Below are 14,052 nucleotides of genomic sequence, written 5' to 3' on the forward strand. Positions count from 1 at the left end.
CCCAAAGCATAATGTTTCCACCTCCATGTTTGACGGTGGGGATGGTGTTCTTGGGGTCATAGGCAGCATTCCTCCTCCTCCAAACACGGTGAGTTGAGTTGATGCCAAAGAGCTCCATTTTGGTCTCATCTGACCACAACACTTTCACCCAGTTCTCTGAATCATTCAGATGTTCATTGGCAAACTTCAGACGGGCCTGTATATGTGCTTTCTTGAGCAGGGGGACCTTGCGTGCGCTGCAGGATTTCAGTCCTTCACGGCGTAGTGTGTTACCAATTGTTTTCTTGGTGACAATTGTCCCAGCTGCTTTGAAATAATTGACAAGATCCTCCCGTGTAGTTCTGGGCTGATTCCTCACTGTTCTCATGATCATTGCAACTCCACGAGGTGAGATCTTGCATGGAGCCCCAGGCCGAGGGAGATTGACAGTTCTTTTGTGTTTCTTCCATTTGCGAATAATCGCACCAACTGTTGTCACCTTCTCACCAAGCTGCTTGGCGATGGTCTTGTAGCCCATTCCAGCCTTGTGTAGGTCTACAATCTTGTCCCTGACATCCTTGGAGAGCTCTTTGGTCTTGGCCATGGTGGAGAGTTTGGAATCTGATTGATTGCTTCTGTGGACAGATGTCTTTTATACAGGTAACAAACTGAGATTAGGAGCACTCCCTTTAAGAGTGTGCTCCTAATCTCAGTTCGTTACCTGTATAAAAGACACCTGGGAGCCAGAAATCTTTCTGTTTTAGAGGGGGTCAAATACTTATTTCCCTCATTAAAATGCAAATCAATTTATAACATTTTTGACATGAGTTTTTCTGGATTTTTTTGTTATTCTGTCTCTCACTGTTCAAATAAACCTACCATTAAAATTATAGACTGATCATTTCTTTGTCAGTGGGCAAACGTACAAAATCAGCAGGGGATCAAATACTTTTTTCCCTCCCTGTATATCAGTTACATACAGTACATCTATCCCTCTTGATACCTTTTCCTGTAGTGTTCTGTCTGTCTGATGATCCTCTGACTGTGGAGGAACTGTCTTCCAATGCCAGACCTAAATGTGTTGTGCATCACATGAAGCTCAATTAATGTGTTTGTGTGTTATGGTTCTCTGTCTCAGGTTTTGGCCCTGCATGAAGTAAAAATGTTTTATAGATAGTTGAAATGTTGTCTTTGTGCATGTTGTAGGATACTACTAACTGTGATAATGTTTTTATTCAATCACTATATGGACCAATGAAAATAACCCTAACCCTCTGCATGTAACTCTGCTGTAACCCAGCTATAGTAACCTTAACATAACCCTAATCAACCCCTGACCCTAACCTTCAACCCCTGACCCTAACCTTCAACCCCTGACCCTAACCTTCAACCCCTGACCCTAACCGTCAACCACTGACCCTAACCGTCAACCCCTGACCCTAACCGTCAACCCCTGACCCTAATTTTCAACCCCTGACCCTAAACTTCAACCCCTGACCCTAACCTTCAACCCCTGACCCTAACCTTCAACCCCTGACCCTAACCAACCCCTGACCCTAACCTTCAACCCCTGACCCTAACCGTCAACCCCTGACCCTAACCGTCAACCCCTGACCCTAACCTTCAACCACTGACCCTAACCTTCAACCACTGACCCTAACCTTCAACCCCTGACCCTAACCTTCAACCCCTGACCCTAACCTTCAACCCCTGACCCTAACGTCAACCCCTGACCCTAACCTTCAACCACTGACCCTAACCTTCAACCACTGACCCTAACCTTCAACCCCTGACCCTAACCGTCAACCCCTGACCCTAATCAACACCTGACCCTAACCTTCAACCCCTGACCCTAACCTTCAACCACTGACCCTAACCTTCAACCACTGACCCTAACCTTCAACCCCTGACCCTAATCAACCCCTGACCCTAATCAACCCCTGACCCTAACCTTCAACCCCTGACCCTAACCTTCAACCCCTGACCCTAACCTTCAACCTTCAACCCCTGACCCTAACCTTTAACCCCTGACCCTAACCGTCAACCCCTGACCCTAACCGTCAACCCCTGACCCTAACCGTCAACCCCTGACCCTAACCTTCAACCCCTGACCCTAACCTTCAACCCCTGACCCTAACCGTAACCACCACTTACTGTCTCTCTGTTCCAGGCTGGTACTCCCTCTGACCCTGAGCGTCTTGGCCAACGACCCCGGCACCCTGTCCCTAACGTTCCCTCCACGCTGGACAAGCAGACTAACTGGTCCAGAGTTCTCCCACTGCCCACACCTCAGGAGAGGATGAAGAGAGACTCACAAGTCATCACATCCTGCGTCATCCCAATTAACGTCACAGGTAAATACCATGCAGCTTCTTAACCCTGTGAATGCATCCAACATGGTACTCTACCTTTGACCAGGGCCCACTTGACCTGTGTGTTGTTTTCAGAGGTCTTGTCAGAGTCATTACCGCATGTCAGAGTCATTACCGCATGTCAGAGTCATTACCGCATGTCAGAGTCATTACCGCATGTCAGAGGCATGAAACAGGTGGCATAGCCTCCACTCTAAAATGCGATGTGGTTCGATGAGAACACTGCCATGTTGCCTCCACTGTTTGGAGGCTGAGTGGATGAAGTGGTTCGATGAGAACACTGCCATGTTGCCTCCACTGTTTGGAGGCTGAGTGGATGAAGTGGTTCGATGAGAACACTGCCATGTTGCCTCCACTGTTTGGAGGCTGAGTGGATGAAGTGGTTCGATGAGAACACTGCCATGTTGCCTGTTGAGTGGATGAAGGTGAGTGAGTAGTCTAGTAAAGGAGACCTGTGAAGTGATTGTTTGACAATCAGATGAAAACATCATGACTTGTTGTGTTCATGCCACAATAAAAGGTAACACATTTTGTACAGTTAAATGACAAATCTTTACGACTAGGCCCACAGAGATCCTGTTGAATTAATGGGGATTCTATATGGAATTATATGATTAGGCCCATAAAAGGATTTGGTGCACGTGCAGCATATAGGAGGTCCGTAGTGGAAGGAAGTGAATTCTACTTTCACCCCTGGTTATACTGTCTCCACCTGTCACCATACTGTATTATAGCATCACTACCCCTGGTTATACTGTCTCCACATGTCTCCACCTGTCACCATACTGTATTATAGCACCACTACCCCTGGTTATACTGTCTCCACCTGTCACCATACTGTATTATAGCATCACTACCCCTGGTTATACTGTCTGTTACTGTCTCCACCTGTCACCATACTGTATTATAGCACCACTACCCCTGGTTATACTGTCTGTTACTGTCTCCACCTGTCACCATACTGTATTATAGCACCACTACCCCTGGTTATACTGTCTCCACCTGTCACCATACTGTATTATAGCATCACTACCCCTGGTTATACTGTCTCCACCTGTCACCATACTGTATTATAGCATCACTACCCCTGGTTATACTGTCTCCACCTGTCACCATACTGTATTATAGCATCACTACCCCTGGTTATACTGTCTGTTACTGTCTCCACCTGTCACCATACTGTATTATAGCATCACTACCCCTGGTTATACTGTCTGTTACTGTCTCCACCTGTCACCATACTGTATTATAGCATCACTACCCCTGGTTATACTGTCTGTTACTGTCTCCACCTGTCACCATACTGTATTATAGCACCACTACCCCTGGTTATACTGTCTCCACCTGTCACCATACTGTATTATAGCACCACTACCCCTGGTTATACTGTCTGTTACTGTCTCCACCTGTCACCATACTGTATTATAGCACCACTACCCCTGGTTATACTGTCTCCACCTGTCACCGTACTGTATTATAGCACCACTACCCCTGGTTATACTGTCTCCACCTGTCACCATACTGTATTATAGCATCACTACCCCTGGTTATACTGTCTCCACCTGTCACCATACTGTATTATAGCATCACTACCCCTGGGTATACTGTCTCCACCTGTCTCCACCTGTCACCATACTGTATTATAGCATCACTACCCCTGGTTATACTGTCTCCACCTGTCACCATACTGTATTATAGCACCACTACCCCTGGTTATACTGTCTCCACCTGTCTCCACCTGTCACCATACTGTATTATAGCACCACTACCCCTGGTTATACTGTCTCCACCTGTCTCCACCTGTCACCATACTGTATTATAGCACCACTACCCCTGGTTATACTGTCTCCACCTGTCACCATACTGTATTATAGCATCACTACCCCTGGTTATACTGTCTCCACCTGTCACCATACTGTGTTATAGCATCACTACCCCTGGTTATACTGTCTCCACCTGTCACCATACTGTATTATAGCACCACTACCCCTGGTTATACTGTCTGTTACTGTCTCCACCTGTCACCATACTGTATTATAGCACCACTACCCCTGGTTATACTGTCTGTTACTGTCTCCACCTGTCACCATACTGTATTATAGCACCACTACCCCTGGTTATACTGTCTCCACCTGTCACCATACTGTATTATAGCATCACTACCCCTGGTTATACTGTCTCCACCTGTCACCATACTGTATTATAGCACCACTACCCCTGGTTATACTGTCTCCACCTGTCACCATACTGTATTATAGCACCACTACCCCTGGTTATACTGTCTCCACCTGTCACCATACTGTATTATAGCATCACTACCCCTGGTTATACTGTCTCCACCTGTCACCATACTGTATTATAGCACCACTACCCCTGGTTATACTGTCTGTTACTGTCTCCACCTGTCACCATACTGTATTATAGCACCACTACCCCTGGTTATACTGTCTCCACATGTCACCATACTGTATTATAGCATCACTACCCCTGGTTATACTGTCTCCACCTGTCACCATACTGTATTATAGCATCACTACCCCTGGTTATACTGTCTCCACCTGTCACCATACTGTATTATAGCACCACTACCCCTGGTTATACTGTCTCCACCTGTCACCATACTGTATTATAGCATCACTACCCCTGGTTATACTGTCTCCACCTGTCACCATACTGTATTATAGCATCACTACCCCTGGTTATACTGTCTCCACCTGTCACCATACTGTATTATAGCATCACTACCCCTGGTTATACTGTCTCCACCTGTCACCATACTGTATTATAGCACCACTACCCCTGGTTATACTGTCTCCACCTGTCAACATACTGTATTATAGCATCACTACCCCTGGTTATACTGTCTCCACCTGTCACCATACTGTATTATAGCATCACTACCCCTGGTTATACTGTCTCCACCTGTCACCATACTGTATTATAGCACCACTACCCCTGGTTATACTGTCTGTTACTGTCTCCACCTGTCACCATACTGTATTATAGCACCACTACCCCTGGTTATACTGTCTCTACCTGTCACCATACTGTATTATAGCATCACTACCCCTGGTTATACTGTCTCCACCTGTCACCATACTGTATTATAGCATCACTACCCCTGGTTATACTGTCTCCACCTGTCACCATACTGTATTATAGCATCACTACCCCTGTTTATACTGTCTGTTACTGTCTCCACCTGTCACCATACTGTATTATAGCACCACTACCCCTGGTTATACTGTCTCCACCTGTCACCATACTGTATTATAGCATCACTACCCCTGGTTATACTGTCTGTTACTGTCTCCACCTGTCACCATACTGTATTATAGCACCACTACCCCTGGTTATACTGTCTCCACCTGTCACCATACTGTATTATAGCATCACTACCCCTGGTTATACTGTCTCCACCTGTCACCATACTGTATTATAGCATCACTACCCCTGGTTATACTGTCTCCACCTGTCACCATACTGTATTATAGCACCACCACCCCTGGTTATACTGTCTCCACCTGTCACCATACTGTATTATAGCATCACTACCCCTGGTTATACTGTCTCCACCTGTCACCATACTGTATTATAGCATCATTACCCCTGGTTATACTGTCTCCACCTGTCACCATACTGTATTATAGCATCACTACCCCTGGTTATACTGTCTCCACCTGTCACCATACTGTATTATAGCATCACTACCCCTGGTTATACTGTCTCCACCTGTCACCATACTGTATTATAGCATAACTACCCCTGGTTATACTGTCTCCACCTGTCTCCACCTGTCACCATACTGTATTATAACATAACTACCCCTGGTTATACTGTCTCCACCTGTCACCATACTGTATTATAGCATCACTACCCCTGGTTATACTGTCTGTTACTGTCTCCACCTGTCACCATACTGTATTATAGCACCACTACCCCTGGTTATACTGTCTCCACCTGTCACCATACTGTATTATAGCATCACTACCCCTGGTTATACTGTCTCCACCTGTCACCATACTGTATTATAGCATCACTACCCCTGGTTATACTGTCTCCACCTGTCACCATACTGTATTATAGCATCACTACCCCTGGTTATACTGTCTCCACCTGTCACCATACTGTATTATAGCATCACTACCCCTGGTTATACTGTCTCCACCTGTCACCATACTGTATTATAGCATCACTATCTGCAGCACTCCACCAATCAGACCTTTATGGTAGAGTGGCAAGACGGAAGCCGCTCCTAAAGATTCTCAGACCATGAGAAACAAGATTCTCTGGTCTAATGAAACCAAGATTGAACTTTTTGGCCTGAATGCCAAGTGTCACGTCTGGAGGAAACCTGGCACCATCCCTACGGTGAAGCATGGTGGTGGTAGCATCAAATTGTGGGGATGTTTTTCAGCAGCAGGGACTGGGAGACTAGTCAGGATCGAGGCAAAGTTGAACGGAACAAAGTACAGAGAGATCCTTGATGAAAACCTGCTCCAGACTGCTCAGGACCTCCAACTGGGGCAAAGGTTCACCTTCCAACAGGACAACAACCCTAAGCACACAGCCATGACAATGCAGGAGTGGCTTCGGGACAAGTCTCTGAATGTCCTTGAGTGGCCCAGCCAGAGCCCAGACTTGAACCCGATCGACAATCTCTGGAGAAACCTGAAAATAACTGTGCAGCGACGCTCCCCATCCAACCTGACAGAGCTTGAGAGGATCTGCAGAGAAGAATGGGAGAAACTCCCCAAATACAGGTGTGCCAAGCTTGTAGCGTCATACCCAAGAAGACTCGAGGCTGTAATCGCTGCCAAAGGTGCTTCAACAAAGTACTGAGGAAAGGGTCTGAATATTTATATAAAGTATTTCAAGGAATAAGTTAGTCCTGAATATTTCTAAAACTAAAAGCATTGTATTTGGGTCAAATCATTCACTAAACCCTAAACCTCAACTACATGTCGTAATGAATAATGTGGAAATTGAGGAGACTAAACTGCTTGGAGTAACCCTGGATTGTAGACTGTCATGGTCAAAGCATATTGATACAACAGTAGCTAAGATGGGGAGAAGTCTGTCCATAATAAAGCTCTGCTCTGCCTTAACAACACTATCAACAAGGCAGGTCCTACAGGCCGTAGTTTTGTTGCACCTGGACTACTGTTCAGTAGTGTGGTCAGGTGCCACAAAGAGGGACTTGGGAAAATTGCAATTGGCTTAGAACATGGCAGCACGGCTGGCCTTTAGATGTACACAGAGCACTAACATTAATAATATGCATGTCAATCTCTCCTGGAAGAGAGATTTACTTCATCACTACTTGTTTTTGTAAGAGGTGTTGACAAGCTGAATGTACCGAGCTGTCTGTTTAAACTACTATCAAACAGCTCAGACACCCATGCATACCCCACAAGACATGCCACCAGAGGTCTCTTCACAGTCCCCAAGTCCAGAATAGACTATGGGAGGCGCACAGTACTACATAGAGCCATGACTACATGGAACTCTATTCCACATCAGGTAACTGATGCAAGATAAAAAAAAACAGGTAAAAAATACATCTTATGGAACAACAGGGACTGTGAAGAGACACACACAAGGGTATAGATACATGCATACGCACACATTGTGATATTGTTGTATGGTGGTATTAAACATTTGGCAGCAGCTAATGGGGATCCCTAATAAATACAAATCCAAATCCTAGTAAAACACAGAGCTGATATTTATCCTTTAACAATAGTTATCTAACAGGCTTTGACTTGTTTCTTTATATTTAACTTCAATGATTTATATCCATGCAGCTTCTGAGCAACAAAGCAGGAAATACAGTTGAAGTGGGAAGTTTACAAACACTTAGGTTGGAGTCATTAAAACTTGTTTTTCAACCACTTCACACATTTATTTTTAACAAACTATAGTTTTGGCAAGTCGGTTAGGACATCTACTTTGTGCAAGTAATTTTTCCAATAATTGTTTACAGACAGATTATTTCAATTATAATTCACTGTATCACAATTCCAGTGGGTCAGAAGTTTACATACACTAAGTTGACTGTGCCTTTAAACAGCTTGGAAAATACCAGAAAATGATGTCATGGCTTTAGAAGCTTCTGATAGGCTAATTGACATCATCTGAGTCAATTGGAGGTGTACCTGTGGATGTATTTCAAGGCCTACCTTCAAACTCAGTGCCTCTTTGCTTGACATCATGGGAAAATCAAAAGAAATCAGCCAAGACTTCAGGAAAAAAAACAGAAACCTCCACAAGTTTGGTTCATCCTTGGGAGGAATTTCCAAACGCCTGAAGGTACCACGTTCATCTGTACAAAGAATAGTACGCAAGTATAAACACCATGGGACCACGCAGCCGTCATACCGCTCAGGAAGGACACGCGTTCTGTCTCCTAGAGATGAACGTACTTTGGTGCGAAAAGTGCAAATCAATCCCAGAACAACAGCAAAGGACCTTGTGAAGATGCTGGAGGAAACGGGTACAAAAGTATCTATATCCATAGTAAAATGAGTCCTATATCGACATAACCTGAAAGGCCACTCAGCAAGGAAGAAGCCACTGCTCCAAAACCGCCATAAAAAAGCCAGACTACGGTTTGCAACTGCACATGGGGACAAATATCGTACTTTTTGGAGAAATGTCCTCTGGTCTGATGAAACAAAAATAGAACTGTTTGGCCACAATGACCATCGTTATGTTTGGAGGAAAAAGGGGGTTGCTTGCAAGCCGAAGAACACCATCCCAACCGTGAAGCACGGGGGTGGCAGCATCATGCTGTGGGGCTGCTTTGCTGCAGGAGTGACTGGTGCACTTCACAAAATAGATGGCATCATGAGGAAGGAAAATTACGTGGATATATTGAAGCAACATCTCAAGACATCAGTCAGGAAGTTAAAGCTTGGTCGCAAATGGATCTTCCAAATGGACAATGACCCCAAGCATACTTCCAAAGTTGTGGCAAAATGGTTTAAGGGCAACAAAGTCAAGGTATTGGAGTGGCCATCACAAAGCCCTGACCTCAATCCTATAGAACATTTGTGGGCAGAACTGAAAAAGCATGTGCGAGCAAGGAGGCCTACAAACCTGACTCAGTTACACCAGCTCTGTCAGGAGGAATGGGCCAAAATTCACCCAACTTATTGCGGGAAGCTTGTGGAAGGCTACCCGAAACGTTTGACCCAAGTTAAACAATTTAAAGGCAATGCTACCAAATACTAATTGAGTGTATGTAAACTTCTGACCTACTGGGAATGTGATGAAAGAAATAAAAGCTGAAATAAATCATTCTCTCTACTATTATTCTGACATTTCACATTCTTAAAATAAAGTGATGATCCTAACTGACCTAAGACAGAGAATTGTTATTAGGATTAAATGTCAGGAATTGTGAAAAACTGAGTTTAAATGAATTTGGCTCAGGTGTATGTAAACTTACGACTTCAACTGTACATGCACAGCATAACACAATGATAGACGTTGTCCCTCAGAATGATGTTACAATGGGCAAGTTATGGTTAACAGCAGCCAGGGCCTTCTGGCTGTCTGAATTGGTCTGTTTGTGCCAGTGAGGGTAGAGGCAAGATACTGCTTCATGAATGCCAATTAGTCCCATTAGAATGGTTAAAAGGCCTGTTGAGATTTATTTACTGCGAGTTGCGTAGCGTCTCAGAGATCTGGAGCCAACAGGGCTGAGGCAGAGTGTTGAGGCAGAAACTGAACAGCAAAGAGCTGTAATAATGTGGAGCTGAAAGAGCAGTCTCTAGTCACATGATAGTCATGAAGTAGAGAGAGAGAGAGAGAGAGAGAAACAGCACAACTAGACACAGGGAGACACAGGGAGACACAGGGAGACAGGGAGACAGGGAGACACGGAGACAGGGAGACACGGAGACACGGAGACACGGAGACAGGGAGACACGGAGACAGGGAGACACGGAGACAGGGAGACAGGGAGACACGGAGACAGGGAGACAGGGAGACAGGGAGACAGGGAGACACGGAGACAGGGAGACACGGAGACAGGGAGACACGGAGACAGGGAGACACGGAGACAGGGAGACAGGGAGACACGGAGACAGGGAGACACGGAGACAGGGAGACAGGGAGACACGGAGACAGGGAGACACGGAGACAGGGAGACACGGAGACAGGGAGACACGGAGACAGGGAGACAGGGAGACACGGAGACAGGGAGACACGGAGACAGGGAGACAGGGAGACACGGAGACAGGGAGACACGGAGACAGGGAGACAGGGAGACAGGGAGACAGGGAGACACGGAGACAGAGAGTGCACAGAGAGTGCACAGAGACACAGAGAGAGACATGGATACACAGAGAGAGACAGAGACACATGATACTGTATACTGTAAAATGTGGTCAGTGTTTTTAGTTGTTGCAATATCATCTTACTTTAACCTGGTTATAATTTACCATCCTATGTTTTCTGTTCTATTTGTAAACTATATATTCCCTGTGATAAGTAGTTATAAACATCAAAGCTTGTGAGTGGTCAAGTATCTTACCTGTACTTCCACTATTTGAGAAGTGCAGCTTCGCTGTAGATGGCAGCTTCACTGTAGATGGCAGCTTCACTGTAGATGGCAGCTTCACTATAGATGGCAGCTTCGCTGTAGATGGCAGCTTCACTATAGATGGCAGCTTCACTATAGATGGCAGCTTCACTATAGATGGCAGCTTCACTATAGATGGCAGCTTCACTATAGATGGCAGCTTCACTATAGATGGCAGCTTCACTATAGATGGCAGCTTCACTATAGATGGCAGCTTCACTATAGATGGCAGCTTCACTATAGATGGCAGCTTCACTATAGATGGCAGTAACATGAATCTATTGAATCTATTTTCTGGGTGACCTAAATATTGACTGGCTTTCATCAAGCTGCCCACTCAAGAAAAATATTCAAACTGTAACTAGTGCCTGCAACCTGGTTCAGGTTATCAGTCAGCCTACCAGGGTATTTATAAACAGCACAGGAATGAAATCATCCACATGTATTGATCATATCTTTACTAATGCTGCAGAAATCTGCTCTAAAGCAGTATCCAGATCCATCAGATGTAGTGATCACAATATAGTAGCCATATCTAGGAAAACCAAAGTTCCAAAGGCTGGGCCTAATATAGCGTATAAGAGGTCATACAATAAGTTTTGTAGTGATTCTTATATTGAAGATCTACAGTATTCAGACCCCTTGACCTTTTCCACATTTTGTTACGTTACAGGCTTATTCTCAAATTGATTAAATTGTTTTTTCCCCCTCATCAATCTACACACAATACCCCATAATAAGAAAGCGAAAATAGGTTTTATAACTTTTTGCAAATGTATTCCAATTATAACATTTACATAAGTATTTAGACCCTTTACTCAGTACTTTGTTGAAGCACCTTTGGCAGCGATTACAGCCCCGAGTCTTCTTGGGTATGACGCTACAAGCTTGGCCCACCTGTATTTGGGGAGTTTCTCCCATTCTTCTCTGCTGATCCTCTCAAGCTCTGTCAGGTTGGATGGGGAGCATCGCTGCACAGCTATTTTCTCCAGAGATGTTCGATCGGGTTCAAGTCCGGGCTCTGGCTGGGCTACTCAAGGACATTGAGATTTGTTCTGAAGCCACTTCTGCATTGTCTTGGCTGTGTGCTTAGGGTTTTTGTCCTTTTGGAAGATGAACCTTCGTCCCAGTCTGAGGTCCTGAGCGCTCTGGAGCAGGTTTTTGTTCAATCTTGGTGTCATCAGACCAGATAATCTTGTTTCTCATGGTCTGAGAGTCATTAGGTGCCTTTTGGCAAACTCCAAGTGGGCTGTCATGGCCACTCTACCATAAAGGCCTGATTGGTGGAGTGCTGTAGAGATGGTTGTCCTTCTGGAAGGTTCTCCCATCTCCACAGAGGAACTCTAGAGCTCTGTTAGAGTGACCATCGGGTTCTTGGTCACCTCCCTGACCAAGGCCCTTCTCCCCCGATAGCTCAGTTTGGCTGGGTGGCCAACTCTAGGAAGAGTCTTGGTAGTTCCAAACTTCTTCCATTTAAGAATGATGGAGGCCACTGTGTTCTTGGGGACCTTCAATGCTGCAGAAATGTTTTGGTACCCTTCTCCAGATCTTTGCCTTGATGATAATGGCGCCGGAGAAGATGGCTGCCGTTTTACAGCCCTCTAACCAATTGTACTATAATGTGTGTTTTTCCGCGTTATTTGTAATTTATTTTGTACATAATGTTTCTGCCATCGTCTCTTATAACCAAAAAGAGCTTCTGGATATCAGGACAGCGATTACTCACCTCGTATTGGACGAATATTTTTTTCTTCAACGAGGCGGCTGCAAAGGATATCCTACGGACACCAGACAAGGCCCAAATCCCTGTCATTCGCATGAGGAAGAGACGGAGATATCGTGGACGTAGATCGGGGTGCCTTGTAAGGATCCGACGGCGAGCAAGTAAACTGCCTCTTCCATCAATCCTATTAGCCAATCTTCAATCATTTGAGAATAAATTGGCTGACCTAAGATTACGGTTATCCTACCAACGGGAAATTAAAAACTGTAATATCTTATGTTTCACCGAGTCGTGGCTGAACGAAGACATGGACAACATATAGCTAGCGGGCTATACGCTACATCGGCAGGATAGAACGGCTGACTCCGGTAAGACAAGGGGTGGTGGTCTGTGTATATTTGTAAACAACAGCTGGTGCACAAAATCAAATACTAAGGAAGTCTCTAAGTTTTGCTCGCCTGAGGTAGAGTATCTCATGATAAGCTGTAGACCACACTATTTACCAAGAGAGTTTTCATCTATATTTTTCATAGCTGTCTATTTACCACAACAAACCAATGCTGGCATTAAGATTGCACTGAATGAACTGTATAAGGCCATAAGTCAACAGGAAGACGCTCATCCAGAGGCAGCGCTCCTAGTGGCCGGGGACTTTAATGCAGGGAAACTTAAATCCATTCTACCTCATTTCTACCAGCATATTAAATGTGCAACCAGAGGGAAAGAAAACTCTAGACCACCTTTACTCCACACACAGAGGCTCTCCCTCGCCCTCCATTTGGCAAATCTGACCATAACTCTATCCTCCTGATTCCTGCTTATAAGCAAAAACTAAAGCAGGAAGCACCATTGACTCGGTTAATAAAAAAAGTGGTCAGATGACGCAGATGCTAAGCTACAAGACTGTTTTGCTAGCACAGACTGGAATATGTTCCGGGATTCTTCCGATGGCATTGAGGAGTACACCACATCAGTCACTGGCTTCATCAATAAGTGCATCGATGATGTCGTCCCCACAGTGACCGTACGTACATACCCCAACCAGAAGCCATGGATTACAGGAAACATCCACACTGAGCTAAAGGGTAGAGCTGCCTCTTTCAAGGAGCGGGACTCTAACCCGGACGCTTATAAGAAATCCCGCTATGCCCTCCGACGAACCATCAAACAGGCAAAGAGTCAATACAGGACTAAGATTGAATCGTACTACACCTGCTCTGACGCTCGTCGGATGTGGCAGGGCTTGAAAACTATTACAGACTACAAAGGGAAGCACAGCCGCGAGCTGCCCAGTGACACAAGCCTACCAGACGAGCTAAATCACTTCTATGCTCGCTTTGAGGCAAGCAACACTGAAGCATGCATGAGAGCACCAGCTGTTCCGGATG

General features: G+C 45.2%; 1 protein-coding gene across 1 annotated transcript in view; it reads left to right on the forward strand.

Annotated features, from left to right (window-relative positions):
• The window catches only part of LOC311137617 (actin remodeling regulator NHS-like), a gene marked incomplete at both ends in the record, with an annotated part of 198,350 nt that overhangs the window by 116,254 nt on the left and 68,044 nt on the right, over positions 1-14,052 (forward strand). The window contains one exon of the mRNA XM_084172119.1: positions 2,150-2,333. Within this exon, the coding sequence (XP_084028245.1) occupies positions 2,150-2,333 (184 nt within the window). The remainder of the gene's footprint in view (positions 1-2,149; positions 2,334-14,052) is intronic.

This window comes from Coregonus lavaretus (assembly GCF_964263955.1).
Source record: "Coregonus lavaretus genome assembly, chromosome: 11".
Taxonomy (NCBI): Eukaryota; Metazoa; Chordata; class Actinopteri; order Salmoniformes; family Salmonidae; genus Coregonus; species Coregonus lavaretus.